Here is a 17,862-nt window from a genome sequence, read left to right on the forward strand (position 1 = left end):
GTACATGCTTCTGAGTGATGCTGTGCCGACACTGCGCACCCCTGCCCACCCGCATCCGGCTTAGGGGCATAATGATCAGCCTGAAATCAAGACCTAGGCCACAGAGTCCTAATTAACGCTGTGCATCGTGTGCCTGCGATGGCATTTGGGCATGGATCCACTCGGGCCGCTGCCAGCTGCAAGGGCTGCGCAACCCTCCCGAGAGCTGTGGCTGCGGGCAGGGCTTGCAGGCAGGGGCTGCTGGCAGGGGTTGCAGCTGTGGGCAGGGCTGCAGGCAGGGCTTGCGGGCAGCGGTTGCAGGCAGAGCTGCAGGTAGGGGCAGCGGGCAGGGGCCGCAGCTGCAAGCAGGGGTTGCAGGCAAGGGTTACAAGCAGAGCTGCAAGGCAGGGGCAGCAGTTGCAGGCAGGGTCTGTGGGCAGGGCTGCAGACAGGGCTGTGGGCAGGGGGCAGAGCCCACAGGCAGGGGCAGCAGCCGCAGGCAGGGCCGCGGGCCAGGCCGCAGGCAGGGGCCCAGGCCGCCGCGGCCGGCAGGCCCCGCTCTCCCCGCCCGCCCCCACGGTGACGGCAGCCGCGGCGGGGCGGGCCGGGTTGCGCCGCCCCGGGCTGGGCGGGCGCCGGGGCCGGGCCGGGAGCCGGGCCTGCGCCGCCGGAGCATCCGCCTGCGGAGCGGGGCCGCGGCGGCGCTCGGGGCGGGGGCGCTCCCCCGGACACGCGTGTGTGCGGCTGCAGCCACCCGGCCGGGCGCCCCCGCCGCGGCGGGCGGGATTGGGCGGGGGTGGGGGGTGTCCTCGGGATAAGCGTTGCTGAAGCGCCGGGGATTCACCCACCGGCGCCCGTCTCCCGGCAGGAGCATCATGTCGGCCCCGCAGCAGCAACAGGCGCAGCCCCCCCCGCCCGCCGCCGCCGAGGCTGCGGAGCCGGACGCCGCCAGCAGATACGAGGCGGTTGTTCCCCACTGGTTTTACTGCAAGGTCATGGATTCCAGGGAGCGATGGATCCCCTTCAGCATGCAGGACTCGGAGAGGCTGGAGGCGGCTCACGGCTCAGGTAGGGTGAGACCACCCGTGGGTAGGGGCTGCCCCGTCAGGAACGGCAGGTAAAGCTCCATCCACCGCCACGGGCTGGGGGGGGGTGCGCAGCACTGCTTGCCTTCAGCGTCCATCACTTCTATTTTTAAATTGCCCTTTGATTATAAATACCTAGTCCCTGCTCTTAAAATCACTGTAAGGACCTGGCCTGGTAAGGTCAGTGGGAGAGCCTCAGGTGTGTGCTCAGGGGAAGCGCCGTCCGGGTATCAGAGGGAAATTCCCAGGACACATCCATGGCTTCCACCTGGGATGCAAAATTTTCCCTCGGGAATCTTAAACCGGGACTTTTTTGGCAGTGTGCCTACTCCTACAGCTGTAAACGTGTGAATAACTAAGCTGTTTGGATGCATCAGATGGTCTGGCCTCATTCATTTGATATATGCTCTAAATTATAGATAATCATCGTGCCAGGCACCCTCCCGGTGTGGATGGGAGGGTGCTAGCACGATGGAGAATTCCACTGGGGAGATGTCCCTCGTAGATACATGGTGGCCTGCCTGCCTGCTCCTGGGGGTGCTGCCCCGCCAGCGGGGTCTGCTGAGTGGCACTGCTTGCAGTGAGCCCCTCGTGCTGCCAAAGGGCCCCTGTCTGTGCGACCCACTGCCAGGACTGCGCTTAAAGCACCGCTCCTGCTGACGGCTGCGGGCAGAGCACTGACTGCCCAAGGGTTGCTCCTGTCCTCCATCTCCAAGGAACCTTTGGATTAGAGGCTGTGCCACCGTCCTCTGTGCCACAGCAGAGCCGAGCATGGCCTGGCGGAGGGTGCTCTGCCGGCAGCCTGGCCAGCGGGCAGACCCAAAAGGCAGCAGAATTAACAGGATTTGAAGTCCATACTGGGATCTGCGCAGAGTTCTGCATTTTAGAGGGGAATGGCTTAGAGACCTGGAGACCTGCACCTCCAGCGTTACACAATGTGCTTCCCAGGGCCACAAATTCATGTTTTACCATCTATATGAGGCAGGAAGAGTCCACATGAGCCTGTGCCTGAACTAGAGAGAAAGACGGCTGTAGCTTAATGCCTTCATCTTACCTTCTGCCTCTGGGGGAAGTCTGACTTGGGGCATCTCTCCTAGGATGCCCATTGACGTGGTTCTCCGTGCTCGGGTATGGACAACATTGGTGTCTACTGCCATTGCTCATACATGCTTGTGTGTGCTGCCTGCAGAAGGTGCTCCAAGTCTCATCCCTCTGCTCTGGCGTGGTACATAGCTTTCCAGTAGCATAGTTTTCTGGTCCTCTCACAATTAATTTCAGGCCTTGGTTCCCACAGGGAGAGGCAAAGAAGATCTGGTTGTCCCAACGTCAGGAGGCAGGTACGACGTGCATCTGAAGAAGAGGCAGCGCGTTGCAGTATACTGGGAGGAGGAGGTATCTGAAGTGCGCCGCTGCACCTGGTTTTACAAGGGAGACAAGGACAATAAGTATATTCCCTACTCGGAGACCTTCAGTGAAGAACTGGAGGTAAACATGCCTTTCCGGGTAGCATCAGTCTTCCTGAGAAGCATCTTGGCTTCTCATTGTCAAATACTGGCCCTTTTGTCCCAAACTCCATATGGGGCAACTGGTGCCGCCTGAGGACATGAACTCAAAAGAGGCTTTGGCATGGTGTTTTCACAGCTGATTAACATAACTGTAAACACTGCCACTGTCTCCCTCCCTGATGGCTGTGGCTGGGCAGCCTCTCCTTCCTCCTGCCCTCGTCCAGCTGCATCAGCATCCTTCTGCTACCTGTTTAAGTGCCCAGGTGCTCTTGGCATGCTGTGCGGCTCTGGTCTCGCTTGCAGCCTCGCTTTTAGCAGCTCTGCTCTGTTGTGTTGACCCTATCTGCTCTAACTTCAGTTTGACTCTCCTTGTGAGGATCATCCTTACTACGCTCATAGTTTCACCAGAGTCAAGGGAGGGGTGAATGCAAGAAAGAGAAATCATCGTTACGGGGACCCACTGAACAATGTGTAGTGTTAGAGACTTCAGTGGTCTGCGCTGTTAAGATGGAGACTTTTCTTTGGAAAGATGCATTTGTAGATTTATATAGATATATGTATAAGAAAATATATTTTTTAAAATAATCTGTTTTCTGATGTACCAACAACTACAATTCTAAATTGATGGGGAAGTCTGCTGTTAAAGCGAGGCCTTCTTGGAAACTCTCTAGCAGGTGATACTCAGGTGACCCTGCTCCTCCAGCTTGACCTGCCTGATTTCTCTGCCTCTTTTTCGAAGTGTTTTGATAAGAGGTACCATAAAATGGGTGGGAACATCCCAAGTGGTTGAATATTCATGGAATACTTTCTGCTGACTCACAGAGGGTGTTCTTTTCCCTAGGAAGCTTACATGATTGCTGTGACCCTGGATGAGTGGAAGAAGAAACTGGAATCTCCTAGCAGAGAAATCATTATCTTGCACAACCCAAAGGTGAGGAGAGCCTGTGATCTTTGTGTTGACCAACAAGGACATCCCTTCAGTTCTTGAGGGCCTGTCTTTATGCTGTTTCTTTTAACCATGTCTGCTGAGCAATCTATTTTTTCCAAACAGCATTCCCCCCGCCTACCGGCACCAGGGGAGAGGGCAATGCCAGCAGTCTGCTTCACACATTGTTTCTTTTCAATGCGCCTTTCCCTCTCTCTGTGCAAATGGCTCCTATCAGACAGCACGGTCTGGTACCACCCCTTATCACCTACCAGCTGTTGTAGCAAAATTTCTCCTCTGCTTAACCACAGTATGCAATGCAGCTTAATGACAGGCTCTTCTTGTTTACAAGCTGATGGTGCACTACCATCCAGTTGCCACTTCTGATGACTGGGGCTCAACTCCTACAGAACAAGGTCGACCTCGGACTGTGAAGAGAGGAGTGGAAAACATTGCTGCCGAAATCCCCAACGGTGAGCTCGCTTCTCCCCCGCCTCCACCAATCCAAAGCTATGGTCTGTTTTCCAACCTGTTACTCAAAAAGACTGACAGAAACTTCCATGATCCTTTAAATGAAGCGCACATCTAAAAATTTTGTGCTGAAAGGAACTGAATGGTTTTCAGAAACCTCCCTAGCACCAGAGAGCCCGCAGTGTAAATGAACGTGCAGAGGCAGCAGACACATGGGGAGAAGGCGGTGCGTTTCCAGCTCCTGCACCGAGAGCTGCTGAAAGCACTGCTGTGCCTAAAATTACCCCTGAGGTCTTGGTGTGTATGTTTGTAAAGGAGGAGAGTTTCTTTCCATGGTAGGGACACAGGGGTTTGTCACTTATCTACATGCTGGTGACTTTCTGGGGCACGTGCTCTTCCCATCTCTGAAGCTGTGTGTCAGCTCTGCCCCCTCCCAGCTGTCCCTGAGCTCTCAGGACTTGTCCCTGCGGTGAGGACAGGCAGTTTACTCCCATCTAACCCCTTCATTTCCCATGCAGCGTGCATGCCGTGAGGAAAGCAGGCATGCAAACTCAGGTGTGTGGGAAGCAGAGAACAAGACATAACTCCACCTGGTGCCTACCTGAGGGATGCAGCGACGTGGGGGCCAGGCAGCTCAGCAGAGCGGGCTGAGCACAGGGCAGCTGCACTGAGTCCTCCTGGTCCTGCCTGCTTCTGTTCTTACGTGTCCCATGGGCGGGTGGGAGTGAACTGTGAGGAGCATCCACTGCTGCTGAAGTGAGGATGGTGACAGGAGCAGGGACAAGCCACCTCATCTTCGTCTACTGTCCTGTTGATCCGAATCCATTCCAGGGTGGGCAGCTGAATTTAGTAGGACAAACCCTTCAGAAACGTGAGAAATCCCACTACCCTTTAGGCATACAATTCAGGCACTAACTCCAGGGTTTTTTTTACGTGGGCTGAGGCAAGGATGGGAAGCTCCACTCTCCTGCAGAGCATGTGGTTTCAGTGGGTCAGTTCCCTATTAAGCAATGTCTCCCGCAGGGCATGTGCTCTGAACTCTTCTTTCCTCCTTAGGAGAGCCGCTGCAAATTGACCACTTGGTTTTCGTGGTGCACGGTATCGGCCCAGCATGCGACATTCGGTTCAGGAGCATCGTCCAGTGTGGTAAGTGTGGAGCCTGGCTGGGGTGCTCTTCCCATACGCTGCTTTTAGCAGAGCCAGTAAACCCTCATCTGCCTGGACAATGTGAAATGCTGTCAAGAGTGCATTCAAACCATCCCGATGCTCACGTTGGCAAGCTGCACAGACAAATTTGCTGACTGCAATGGGGAGCATGAATGCAGTGCTCACTAACCCATTAAATCCTTCCATCTGGAAAGGTTTGGGTAACCACTTTTCATCACTGTGTTCTGCTGCTGCTCAAAATAGAGAGTTTCCCAAATTGGATACAGATTTTCCAAGTAACTGTCTAAACCTGCTAAACTAATTAGTAACCTGCTCAGTCTATTGCTACGGGTTAATCTCATGGGGTGAAGTCTAACAGACGATACCCCATCCAGCAGCCTGTGGAGTGATTTTGGATCAAAATCAGGGATGCTGCCTCTGGCTCAGGAAACCCCCAAGCTGCAAATGCCTGGAGGTTAGGAGACTGTGCGAGAAGTATTGCTGGTCTTAGACACTCCTCTAATCATCCACCGTTGATCAATACTGGAGACAGGGTACTAACCCAAGTAACTCTGGTCTGACCTGTTCATTATTATTTGGTCAGAGTGCTTCAGTTCTGTAGGATAGGTTATCACTGAAACTGCCTGGAAGCCTGACATGATTTAACCTGTAAAAATCAAGGGAGCTGAGATTTTTCACAGTAGACTATCTTTAGTTCCTTTAAGATGTATGTGTGCTTTAATGCAGTCCATTCTTCTATATGTTCATCTGATGAAACTATTTTCATGGCTGCTGACCATGTGAAATGAAAATCAGCCTTTCTCCCTCAGAACTGAGTAATTTCAAGTTCACCTCCTCGATTCCCTTTCTAACACATGCATCTTCACAACAGATTGATTTTTTTAAAAAATTCCTGAAAGTACCTTTCTTATCCTGACTGCTGCGTTAAAGCCCTCTGCATGTGGAAAGGAGGCTTGTTACAGATGGGACGGTGAAATCCAGTAAACACACATGTAAGGACATGGAGCCTTCCCCTGATCTTGTAGTTAAAGATTCAAGGTCTTAGGGTAGCCGCAGCAGATTAAAGACCCTGGTGGGATTTCCCCTGGTAATGATCTTTTCTTTTATCTTATTAAGTGTTGTTGATGCAGCATGCTTGCCCTGTAGCCTGGTGGATCTCAGTATGAGTTCATGCTTTTTTCCAGTGAATGACTTCAGGAATGTTTCCCTGAGCATGCTGCAAGCGCACTTCAAGAAGGCCCAGGAGCAACAACAGATCGGCCGGGTGGAGTTCCTACCTGTGAACTGGCACAGCTCCCTCCACTCCACCGGGGTGGATGTGTAAGTGTCCCAGACAGCCATCTCCTCCCGTGCCGGTGTCCATGGGAACGGCAGAGCACACAGACAGCCGCCACCTGTACAAACGCTGCTTTTTCTGGTGGCCACTGCAAGCAAAGGGAAAGCTGTGAGTGTTTAGGGCCGTGAGCGTGCAGGGGTAAGCAGGACAGACAGGGTCCCATAGGGCACCTCCATGCCAGACCCCCTCCCCACCACTCTTTTGCAGCTCTGTTTTCCAGAGCACAGCAGGTGCCTGCTCTGATCAGCATCCAGCCAGAGAGGAGAGGTTTCTGCCTTTTCCTGGCTAGTATCAGGAGGGATCGTGGATATCCACACCTTGTTAAAGGATTCTGGAAACAGAGCACCCTGTTTCTGCACTCAGGGCACTGCGCAGCACTGCCTAGGAAGGGGAGAGAGCCGGTTAGGCTCCAGAGGAAAAGAAAGGCCAGGCTCCTTACTCCTGCCCGGAGCGTAAGAGCACAGGTTGGGCTCTGCCTTGAATCTCTGCATGAGCCAAGGGTCTGAGTTACAACACGTCCTTTAAGATGGTGGCAATCCCTCTCTGAACTTACGTTTTGCTTCAGAAACATGGTGGGGTTCACTGGCACCCCTAACTGCAGTGCCCTCTCTCCTCCATTCCCCCATAGTGACCTGGAGCGAATCACTTTGCCGAGCATCAATCGCCTGCGTCACTTCATCAACGACACCATCCTGGACGTTTTCTTCTACAACAGCTCCACCTATTGCCAGACCATCGTGGACACGGTGGCGTCTGAAATGAACCGCCTGTACCAGCTCTTTTTGCAGAGAAACCCACTCTTCAAAGGGGGGGTCTCCATTGCGGGGCACAGCCTCGGTAAGGGGTTTCACCCGCGGGTCCCGTGAGCATCACCGTACCGTGGGAGCAGGGAGGGTTCTGGGCTTCCATCCCAGCAAGGCGACGGCTCCGGGCTCTTCCCAGATGAGATGCTGATGTGTCTGCCTGCGCCTGCTTTCTAGGGTCCCTCATTTTGTTTGATCTCCTGACGAACCAGAAAGCCGCTCCCGAGGAGGATGAGCACAGCAGAGAGGTACGTGCTCTCCGGCTGCCTGGGGAAGGGGGGAGCCTCCAGGAGAAAATCAGTGAGCAAAAAGCGTGATCCCTGATGGCTCTGTTCACAGGGGTCCAGGACAACCTCAAGCAACAGGGGTATCGAGGAAGTAAAAGAAATCCTGAAGAAACTGGAGCTGTCTGAATATTGTGATGTGTTTGAGAAGGAGAAAATGGACAGGCAAGCACTGGTAAGGAGCTCTCCTGTTCTGCCACCTCTTGTATTTCTTCTTTGCTTTTCTTCCCACCCACTGCACATCTCCCTGGTACTGAGTCATTTGCACATGAGATGTCTCTGAGGAGTGCAGCAGGAGCAGAACTACAGAGAACAGAAATCCCTCGCTGCACACACCTCTCTAATACCTGCCTTGCTTATCTTCCAGTTCTTGTGCACAGAGGAAAACCTTAAAGAAATGGGAATTCCCTTAGGACCAAGAATGAAGATACTTCATTACATCAGCTCCAAGACAGAGATGCAGGTTTGTCTTCTGCGTGGCTTGTGTTCATCCAGGTCACATCCCGTTGCTTTCTGACAAGGAGCAGCCTTCCCCACTTAACGATCAGACTGGTACCCGGGCCACCAGCCCGATGGCCGAGCACCCCAACCTCCTCGTTCTCGGCCATCCTCGCTCAGGTGGCTCTTGCGGGCTCGTGCTGGCTGTGGCAACAGAGCTGCTCGCTGCTCCTGCACGTGACGTGGGTGTTGCTCTCCTGCAGGATCACTTTACCCTTACGGCCTGCGAGGGCAATCCCTGAGCAGGAGGACTTGTTAACAGTAGTAGAGACTGAAGTTCATGCCAGCTAGAGAGGTGGTTGGCTGGAGTAGGACAGCACTGCCAAGACCGCCGTGGTTCTGGAAGATACGGGGCACTCGGCAGCTCGCTGCCTCATGTACTTGCTCACGGGTGGGTAGGATGGGCCGTGGTGCGGGCTCACTGGAAGAGCCCTGCCAGCAGGGTTTCCTGTTTGTGTTGCTGCAGGACCAGAGCACAGCAGCAGCTGCTGGGCACAGCAGGGAGCGTGAAGCTGCGTCTCAGTCCCTGTCGCAGCACAACCCGGACAGCACAGACGATGGCAGAAACTGCCAGTACCGGGACGTTGGCTTGGGACAGGTAACTACCGAGCTTGGTGCCGTGCTCTAACTGCGACAAGGTGCTCGTAACACCAGCATGGAGTTTGTCTCATAAAACAAAACTGAATCTCTGTCTCTCCTAGGTCTCAGCAAACTATCCTCAGCTAAACTACAAGCCCACCATCTTCTTTGCTTTTGGGTCTCCCATTGGGATGTTTCTCACGGTGCGAGGGGTAAAGCGGATAGACCCCAACTACAGCCTGCCCACCTGCAAAGGCTTCTTCAACATCTTCCACCCTGTAGGTATAAGAACCAGAGCCTTCCTGCGTGAGACGCATGGAGCACGAGCCCTGGCTCACTGTCCCCCTCCTCGTACAGTTTGACCCGGTGGCGTACAGGATTGAGCCCATGATTGTTCCAGATCTGGAGTTTGAGCCCATGCTGCTGCCTCACCACAAAGGCAGGAAGAGAATGCACCTAGGTATGAAGGGCAGCCCCTCTCCCCCTGCTCTGGGCAGCTGCTGCAGCCCCCAGCCCGACACTGACCCCTCCCTGCCTTTCAGAGCTGAAGGAAGGGCTGACTCGCATGAGCGTGGACCTGAAGAACAACTTGCTGGGGTCCCTGCGGGTAGCCTGGCAGTCCTTCACTCGAGCCCCGCTGCCGGCCGTGGAGGCAGCGAGTACCGATGCCGAAGCAGAGGCAGAAACTGGTGTGGAGAAGCAGCCAGGTTGGTGGTACGCGCGGGGTGGTGGGGAGCTGGGGATGCAGCATTGCAACCTGAGTGCTTGGGCTCCCCGTGGCCATGCCGGCGAGGTGCCCATCCTGGCATCAAACCCAGGCACTGCTGCTCTCTTCTGCACTCAGCAAAGGGATTGCCTTTGAGCTGCGAATGTGCTGGGCTCTCCAAATGTTGTGGCCTTCCCCTGTCACTGCCTGATGAAAGGGGAGAAGAGGCAATCTGCCTGGCCAGTAACAGCCTCCTTGGGGTCTCAGCACACCGTGCTAGTCTGTAAGATCGCCAAGCCTGCCACCCTTCTCTAGCAGTCTCTTGCAATCCTGTTTTCCAAGAGCGAGCCCTGGGGGGAAGGACCAAGCACTTAAGCTGCCTCTCCTCTGCAAGAGCCCACAGTAGGGCAAAGGGAGGGCATGGTGACAATGATGTGTTTTCACGGGTGCTGGTGCCCCGTGGCTGAACTGCATTGCTCTCGACTCCTTCAGATACAAAGCCAGATGAGACCCCCACAGCAGTGAAGGAAGAGGCCTCCCACATCAACGTAGGGAGGCTGAATGGAGGGAATCGCATTGACTATGTGCTGCAGGAGAAGCCAATAGAGAGCTTTAACGAGTACTTATTTGCACTACAAGGGCACCTCTGCTATTGGTAAGATTCTGCATAACCATCAAAGCTTCAAATTCATGTCTGATGTAAGCAGAATGCTATCATTTTTAAAGCCAACATAATAAGAAAAGCCTGAACTGAGTAAACAAGATAGGCTCCTGCCTAGAACGCAGACAGAGGAAGGAGACTGGTGCTGGTCTCCTTGCCTAGTACTGCCTGCATTTGTTGAATGCTGCAGCTACCCCACAGCCATCACAGATGTCCTGACATAACGGATGGAAGTGTCCTCCTCTAATTCCCATGTCCTCCTCCTCCAGGGAGTCAGAAGACACTGTTCTGCTGGTTCTGAAGGAGATCTACCAGACACAAGGCATTACGCTGGATCAGCCTTTGCCAGGAAGCCAGTGACCAACCTGTGCTGTTCTGCCACTTGATGTAAGTCACCTTGCCTACACCCCTTCCAAATTTCCTAGGACACCTCGGAGGACATCTGGTTCATTTGAAGGAATATCATTATTTACAGTGCTGTATCTAAGGCAGGAGGCGGTCTCAGGCGTTTCCTTTGGCCTGTCAGCACGTTTGGCTGCTTTCCTCCTGTCCCGCACACAAGCGCTACCAGGCAGGAACAGAGCTAATTAACTGCTGCTGCTGAAGTTAAGGGCAGCAGCAACTGTGTATGGTCACCATCAGTTCAGTCCACACAGGAACAACCAGAGATGTGGCCCTACTCCCGGCTGCCGAGGCTGAACGTTTTTTATAGACAGGCAGTGAACCAGAGCGTGGACCCTGTGGTTCTTACAGGGATGCTTTCACCCTCTGCTCCAATTGCTGGCCGAGGGTAGACTAGGGGTGAGGTGCATCCTTCTGTTTTCCTGCCGTCGAAGCTGAACGCTGGTAGTCGCTGGGTACAGGAGGCTGGGCTGGGTGGATTTTGGTCTGCCCTCGTGCAGCTATTCCTATGTTCTCCTTTTGCTTTCTTAGATCCAATTCAACCGAGTACTCACCAGGAAAGTCCAGATTTCCTCTCTGCCTTCCTCTCTCCTCTGCTGCTGTGTCCCGCATGCTGCTTCCCAAGTACTTGCTGCTACCTGGAGATAAGGATGATTTTCCTCCATTTTGGGTAGGGGTGGGGGGGATAAAGTACTGAGGGAAAACACTTCTGCTCAAACACACACAGCACTTGCACTGTGACTCCCTGTGGCAACACATATTTTTAACCCTCCACCTTGCAAGTTATCGCACTAGCTCCTCTAGCACCGAAACAGACTAGCTGTCCGGGCTAGGAACTGACATTGAGGGCCTGACTCTTGCTCCTGGCTTAGTGAGGAAACTCGCAGCTTGTGACCTTGAGGAATAAAAGCCTTAAAACACGCAGCGTGGAGAGAGCTATAGCAGCCTTGTCGAGCAAAGGAGATTGCCGACTTCTGCCTGCCAGAACGCGGAGCACCAGGCGTGAGGACTGCGGTCTGTGGGAGGTGAAGCCCAGGGCACAAGACGAGCAGGAATGTGTCTGCCAGCTGTTCTCATCTCCTTGAATCGCTGCTGTGCGGTTCGTGCACTCATGGGCTGTGCCAGGCAGGACTGCCCTGTAAAACAGCTCGTGAGAGTGGCATGTTTATGCACACTTGACCCAGGCACTCCTGCCTGCTGTAATATGTTGGCATTGACTCCTCAGCACCCTCACCCAGCCCATGGCAGCCAGCAAACCAAGGGCCTCCCTGAGGCACTGCCTGCGTCTTGTGTAGGACCAAGCTAGTGGCCAGCTGTAACTGTACGGGAGGAAAGCTTCAGCTCCAGATCAAACTCCAGCCAGACCGGGGGAAAGCAGCTGCTGCTCAGCAGCACCCAGGCAATTTGGAGGCCCTCCTGCACTTTGCAGGGGGGCACGGAGCAACGCTACCATCCTGCTGCAGTGTGGCTTTCAGGGTGGCTGCAGGGATCTCGCACCAGCCAGGCTCCAGTCATTGTTTTTGGTTTTAAACACACAAAATGCAGCCAGCGAAGCTGGAGCCCAGATACATAAGGTCTGGACAGTGTCCCAGTGACCCCGCTGAAGAAATTACACCAGCTCTGCAGCTACCTGTGGCATGCTAGCTCTGCTCCAAGGGGGACGGGGCCAGAGAGCCCCTGGTGATCCCTCCCTTTGCGACCAAAACCACCCAGGCTGACTCACTGGCTGGGCTGAGGCTGGGGCCCCGGGGAAAGGCAGAGGCAGACGCTTCAGTGATGTGTAAGGTCATTGCTGTGACAGCCTTTGGAAGAGCCAAACCACTTTCCCTCCCGCTGACTTTTGCCCTGCATGGGGTAAGAAGCCTTTTTTCCACAGCCTGTTTGTTTGTCCTCTGTTGTACTACATTATTTGCACTACTTGGAAAGTTTCGTTTGCAGCCTACATCCCTCCTCCCATCCCACAGGGACAGAAGCTGTTCTTTTACCTGACTGCAGAAACAGACATGCTGCTCAGTCGGCGCCTGAACTACTGATTGCTAAAGCATCTCCTACAAGAGTAGGAAAAGGAACAGTCTTAACACGGGACACTCTAATGATCAGCTTTTTAAGTTATGCACTTTGTTAAAAAAAAAGTTAAATACATTTTAAATGTTATTTAATGTCTTTTCCAGTAAAAGCCAAAATAAATAAGTAGATGACTGTGGTGTGTGCATGTCTGGGGGGAGAGGGCGTTGAAGAAATCACGTGCACAATTTTAGGAGAAAGCAAAACTGTTTCTCTAACTTCTATTGAAGCTGCAGGGTCACAGAGGGCTTACGTGGGCCAAATTGAGGGTGAGGGGTGGTTTCATTACTGTCATGTCCTGAGCTCGGCAGAGGCACAAGTGCCTCGCTCTGCTACAGCCTCACTTTTGCTGTTAGCATGTACATACGCTTGATCAAAACCACACTTATCTATGGAGGAGACTAGTGACAAATAACTACTTACAACAGTCCTGCCATACAGCTGTGCCTTGGATTTCTCAGCAGCACTCTACCTTTCCATTGTCTGAGAAAACAAACCGTGGTGTAGGGAAACAAGCACCTCTGAAGGGATGCTTTCAGACACCATTTCATTTTCTGCTGATTGTCATCGCTTTATAACCATTTTAAAGCTGCAAGGAAAGAGATACAAAATAAACACCCACCTCAAAACCTCTGCAGACACCCCAAAGGAAATGGCTTATACAGCAATCAACCCAGTCCTTGAAGTAAAGTTTTTGGTACCACAGCTCATTTAAAAAATTAAACTCCTTTATTTGACAAACTAGAAAAAAATCAGAGCTAGCACAGTAGTACAAATAATGATCATGCTAATGATCATTCCCTCTCCCCCACTTAATCCATGGTTAGAGACTGCAACCTTGCGCTCATTACTCCAAATTAGCTCAGCTGCGATTGAAAAGACGGACTTAAACCCGGCACCAGGAGCAGGTCCTGCTCTTCGTTTCAACATAAGCTACCCATGAGAAGGGGCGGGACAGCTCAGCTGGATTGAAGGGAGATGACTGATGATGGTGCTTTCTGGACCAGACACAAGAACCAGATGGGGCACACCAGATTGTCACTTTTTTCCAGTTCTTGCTTCAGGACCTTTCGAACCTGGGCTGTCCTCCTGCAGGCTTGCATGCTGAGCGCCTGCCTTGCTTCATAGCAGGCCCAAAGGGAGGGATGCCTAAAAAATTTGGTTAAACAAAGCAACACAGGCCCCTGAGTAGGACAACTTACCAGCACTGCAGAGAATGCCTGCTTGGGTTCCAGGTTCATCCTCATTTGAGCCACTCCTCATGACCAACCTCCCCAAAGCTTTCCTCTGCCCTAGCATTCAAGGTCCAGCAGGAAAGGTGCAGACAGGACAGAGCCCATTGCTATATATCTAGGGGAAAGCTGGAAGCTGCAGGCTTTTCTTGGTGTGCTGGCAGTTGTTTGGGTTTGTACAGAAATGGTTTGTGGCACATGGAGTCCATCAGAGGAGGGTAATACTGCCTGTAGCAGAGGTAAGCAAGCACGAAGCCGATCACTGAGCCAACCAACACATCTGTGGGCAAGACCAGAGAAGAGTTAACTTTCCTTTACCCTACCAAGCTTCATGACTGAATTCTCCAGCAGGCAGCTTTTCAGACTGCTGAGAGATGAGCTGGATTGGTGACTTGACCCTTGGCTATAAAACTAAGCTTGGCATATATTTCAAAAACAAAGAGAAAGGCATTATCACCTTGCAGGCAGCAAAAAAAATTACCACTGTGAGAGCAATCAAAAAAACCTAAACTACCATTGTGGGCTCTGAACACCTCTGTGGCAACACAGACTGCCCCCTCCCCGCAGCCAGAGTGCCCCTGCTCAAGGCACACCCGTCCAGGTCCACAGACCCACCTTGCCAGTGGTGCTTGTAGTCGCAGGTGCGGGACACGGCGATGAGGGTGGCAAGGAACAGTGGGAGGAGGAAGGCACAGAGCCGCAGAGCCCTGGCTCCCCGGCCGGGAGCAAAGCAGCGCAGCTTCCCAGCTACGTAGAAGGCAGAGAAGGCTAGACCAGCGAAGGCAACTGAAAGAGAAGTATGTCACTTCAGAAACTGCCCTGGGCTCTGCTGTGGGCCCTCAGCCAGACCTCCACCCTCTCCACTGCTGCGGTGGAAGGGCTGCAAGAGGATGTCTGTCCTGCTCATGCAAGGCAAGGGAGGCAGCGGCTCATGAGTGATGAAGCCGCAGAAGCTAGTACTTGGCAAGCAGCCCTCCTCCGAGGAGTTACAAACAGCTTGAGATTACATTTTTCACCCCACTATCTTGCAGAGGGAAAGGTGAAGCCCCCAAACAGGCCAATGAACGTAGCCCGAGCTGTGGGATGCATGAAAGCAAGCCCAAGCTGCCCTCCCCACGGGCTTCTGCTCACCATGGTTCACTGTCTGGGGCTGCAGCAGGTAGAGGACACGGAAAACTTACATGAAGCATGTCCACTGGGAAAGCTTTTGCGTCCCTCAGTCACTATGCCAGAGTCGCCTGTGCACACAAGCTCTGTATTCGCTCGTCCGTCCGGGAAGCATCGATAGAAGAAGTCTGGCCGTGGCCTAGGGCAGAGAAGCAAAGTACATAGCCCTCTGGTGTGCAGCACTCCCAGCATGACCCAGCCCTCTCACGGAGCACCCACACCCAAAGGCAGTCACCAGCCCCCTCCCACAGCCCCATCTGTTGTGCAAAGGGAAGGTGGAGCGACCCAGGCTGTGGGAAATGTAAAACTGAGCATCACACCCAGCTCCGCTCCTGCCTGGACAGGCAGGGCTCGGCTGACAAGTCAGGCTGAAGCAGCATACCCGCACTGGCTCACTGCTGCTCGAGCAGCACCCAGTTTAGACTCTGAGGATTAGCACTGTGCTGATCCTCCCTGTCCAGCCCAGCAGAGCAAACCTCTTACAAGAACCAAATTCCTGCACAGCCTCAACGCACCCCAGCCGCACGGCCTGCAGGTACACTGGAGCAACCTCTCAGGCTGCAGCTCGGTACAGGTAACTTTTTGCCACCCTGACGATGTGGCCCACAGAGATAAAACCACCCCATCCCCTCCCTTACGCTGCCAAAGCGTTCCACCCTGGCACCGGCCTGAACAAGCCCATCTGAAATGATGCCTGGAGACAGCAGGTCCCTGCCAGTGTTTGTTCTAATACTTAATTGTCTTTACAGCTAGAATAAACACATTCTTTCCAGGCTGAGCATGTCCAGCTTCAGCTCCTGGGCCTTATTCCTGCTACTGTAGCTCCACCACTGTGCAGACGTGCCTCCCCTCCCCGCACAGCACAGCTAGGAGCAAGCCAGTTTCTCACCTCCCCACAATGAGCTTCAGGGCATTTGTAAAAACCCCGTTGAGGGCAAGAGCAAGGCTGGCAGCTAGGAGAGAGCCAGAGAAGTCAGTCAGCATCATCCCCATCTGAACATACAGCTTTGAGGCACATTCAGCCCTCAAAACTTCAGGTGGAGCCACACAGCCCGGCTTCAATACCCCTGGCACACATCTCGTGCCCCAGTAAAAGCAAAGGACTCATCTGTGAGATGCCTGGCTCGCAGCCACAGCATCAGAGCAGACTCCTTGGGGGGCTGCAGCTCTCTGGAATAAGAAGGAGCTCACCAAGGCAGGCTTCCCGTGTGTCGTCTTGGTCAGCATTCATGAACACCCTTGCCAGGACAATGAGCAATAAGGGAGACAGAAATGCGATGAACTGCACAAAATGAGAAGATTGTTAGGAGTCAACAGCGAAGCAGGTTTAAGTACTCTCACCAGAACACAACAGCAGCTGCTCAAGGAGACTAACACGCTTTCCTTCCCCAAAGGCAAGCAGCAACCTGTCCTCTCCAACACTATGCTTCTATCAGAAAGCAAACCCAACCCCAGCTGTATCTGCAGCAAACCCTGGCTAACCCTGTGCTCCCCAGAGCACAGCTATTCCTCCCGTCTGTCATTCAACAGCAGCGCCTCACATACGGATATCCCTTTGCCGTATCGACCACAGCACCTCAACTCTCCCCATCCCTGCAAGCACAAGGATTAGTTCTTTGTCAGCAGCACCCATGCTGCTAGTCAGCAAAAAACACAGGAGCAGCTGATTCAGAGAAAACCAGTTATCATTTACAGCACCGCAGCAGCAACTGCCACTGGGGGATGTCCACAGCATGTCTGACAGGCTCCCAAGGATCTGCTACCACCACACGTCATGCTTTACACCGCCAAATCCAAACACTGCACCAAGGTTTTGTCCTTTTAACGTTTAGCGCTCACCTCTTGCGGAAAATCATGTCATTTGCTGAGGGGATGCCTGCCCATCCCAGGAGCCCAAGTGTCTCATTGAAACACCTGTGCTTCCAAGAAAGAGACAACCCCTGTAACATACTACTGTCTGCTTGAAATCCAAGACTTACAGTTTTACGTTAAACCCTTTCAACAGAGCCTTGAGACCCGAGGAAAACATTTTCACAACACAATTAATAATAAAACTTTGCTGAGAACAGCTACTTTCAAGCAAAATGTTCCCTGGTAGCAAGAGGTGGTCCCAGTAATCTTGATGTGAAGTTGATTATAAATAGCAGTGAAAGGCCCCCACCAGGCTTTACAAACATAGTTAAAATCCCAGAGATGACCCTGGATGGTAAAGCCTAAAAGGAAGACAAAAATGTTTGTAAATGTTGTCTAGTTTTCGGCCATATACTGCACTTCCAGTAAAAGGCATTGCGCTACAGGTGTTCATCGTGCAAGTTGCTTGTCTAGGAGCGCTGCTGTATAAAGGACAGCTGATAATTAAATTAAATTAAATAAAAACCTAAGTGAATGCAGAAAAGGGCTGAACTTACGAACATAGGTACTGTGGGTACGTGGTCCACCTCTACATAAGGGTTTTTATACAGCCACATCTCCTCAGGCTGTACCACGCGCTGGAACGGTGGCAGGAACTCCATGATCCTGGCGAGGAAAGAGGAAAAATAAATAATAATAAATAAGGGGGGAACAAAAAATAAATAAAGCGGATTCCGGGCTGGCGGCTCGGACGAACAGGAGCGGCGGGGCGGGCCGGGGGGCGGGGGCGGGGAAGCGGGCCCGGGGGGGCCGCGGGGCACCGGGGGCTGCGGGGGGCTGCGGGGGCCGGGCCTGCCACCCCGCCGCCCGCACTCACGCGAAGGCGGCCAGCAGCAAGGCCCGCACCGCCGCCTCCGCCACCAGCTCGGCCGCGCCGCCCGCCCGCCGCATGGCCGCCCGCCGAGCCGACGTGGCGCCGCCGCCCGCCCTCCCCGGGCGGAGCGGGCCCGGCCCGGCCCCGCCAGAGACGCCCGGGGGAGCGGGGCCGGCGGAGCGCAGCACCGGGGCGGAGCGCAGCACCGGGGCGCGGCGCAGCGCGGGCGGCCTTGCCCGGAGCCCGCGGCCTCGTACCCGCCAGGGGCCGCAG

At 53.7% G+C, this 17,862-nt stretch overlaps 2 protein-coding genes across 2 annotated transcripts; one reads left to right on the forward strand and one right to left on the reverse strand.

Annotated features, from left to right (window-relative positions):
* The first annotated feature begins 623 nt into the window (after positions 1 to 623).
* Positions 624 to 12,600, forward strand: DDHD2 (DDHD domain containing 2). Its single transcript, XM_037371818.1, has 17 exons — positions 624 to 1,047; positions 2,359 to 2,549; positions 3,411 to 3,500; positions 3,847 to 3,967; positions 5,022 to 5,111; positions 6,317 to 6,452; positions 7,097 to 7,305; positions 7,449 to 7,519; positions 7,611 to 7,730; positions 7,923 to 8,018; positions 8,520 to 8,651; positions 8,755 to 8,910; positions 8,990 to 9,092; positions 9,175 to 9,339; positions 9,831 to 9,993; positions 10,269 to 10,386; positions 10,933 to 12,600. The coding sequence occupies exons 1-16, from the start codon at positions 855 to 857 to the stop codon at positions 10,357 to 10,359; spliced, it is 2,127 nt and encodes a 708-aa protein (XP_037227715.1). The 5' UTR covers positions 624 to 854; the 3' UTR covers positions 10,360 to 10,386; positions 10,933 to 12,600.
* Positions 12,601 to 13,172: 572 nt separating this feature from the next.
* Positions 13,173 to 17,685, reverse strand: PLPP5 (phospholipid phosphatase 5). Its single transcript, XM_037371825.1, has 7 exons — positions 17,593 to 17,685; positions 17,273 to 17,381; positions 16,056 to 16,146; positions 15,754 to 15,817; positions 14,879 to 15,003; positions 14,313 to 14,483; positions 13,173 to 13,977 (listed from the first exon to the last, which is right to left on the reverse strand). The coding sequence occupies exons 1-7, from the start codon at positions 17,664 to 17,666 to the stop codon at positions 13,808 to 13,810; spliced, it is 804 nt and encodes a 267-aa protein (XP_037227722.1). The 5' UTR covers positions 17,667 to 17,685; the 3' UTR covers positions 13,173 to 13,807.
* Positions 17,686 to 17,862: the final 177 nt, after the last annotated feature.

This window comes from Falco rusticolus, chromosome 20 (assembly GCF_015220075.1).
Source record: "Falco rusticolus isolate bFalRus1 chromosome 20, bFalRus1.pri, whole genome shotgun sequence".
In the NCBI taxonomy this organism is placed as follows: domain Eukaryota; kingdom Metazoa; phylum Chordata; class Aves; order Falconiformes; family Falconidae; genus Falco; species Falco rusticolus.

Bases quoted from the DNA above. Each gene is read 5' to 3' on its own strand.
- DDHD2 (XM_037371818.1), top strand. From the start codon at position 855: ATGTCGGCCCCGCAGCAGCAACAGGCGCAGCCCCCCCCGCCCGCCGCC. The intron at 1,048-2,358 runs GTAGGGTGAGAC...TGGTTCCCACAG, and splicing joins GGAGGCGGCTCACGGCTCAG to GGAGAGGCAAAGAAGATCTG. The intron at 8,652-8,754 runs GTAACTACCGAG...TGTCTCTCCTAG, and splicing joins GGGACGTTGGCTTGGGACAG to GTCTCAGCAAACTATCCTCA.
- PLPP5 (XM_037371825.1), bottom strand. From the start codon at position 17,666: ATGCGGCGGGCGGGCGGCGCGGCCGAGCTGGTGGCGGAGGCGGCGGTG. The intron at 15,818-16,055 runs GTGAGCTCCTTC...GCTCTCTCCTAG, and splicing joins CACACGGGAAGCCTGCCTTG to CTGCCAGCCTTGCTCTTGCC. The intron at 14,484-14,878 runs GTAAGTTTTCCG...CTTCTCTTTCAG, and splicing joins TCCCAGTGGACATGCTTCAT to TTGCCTTCGCTGGTCTAGCC.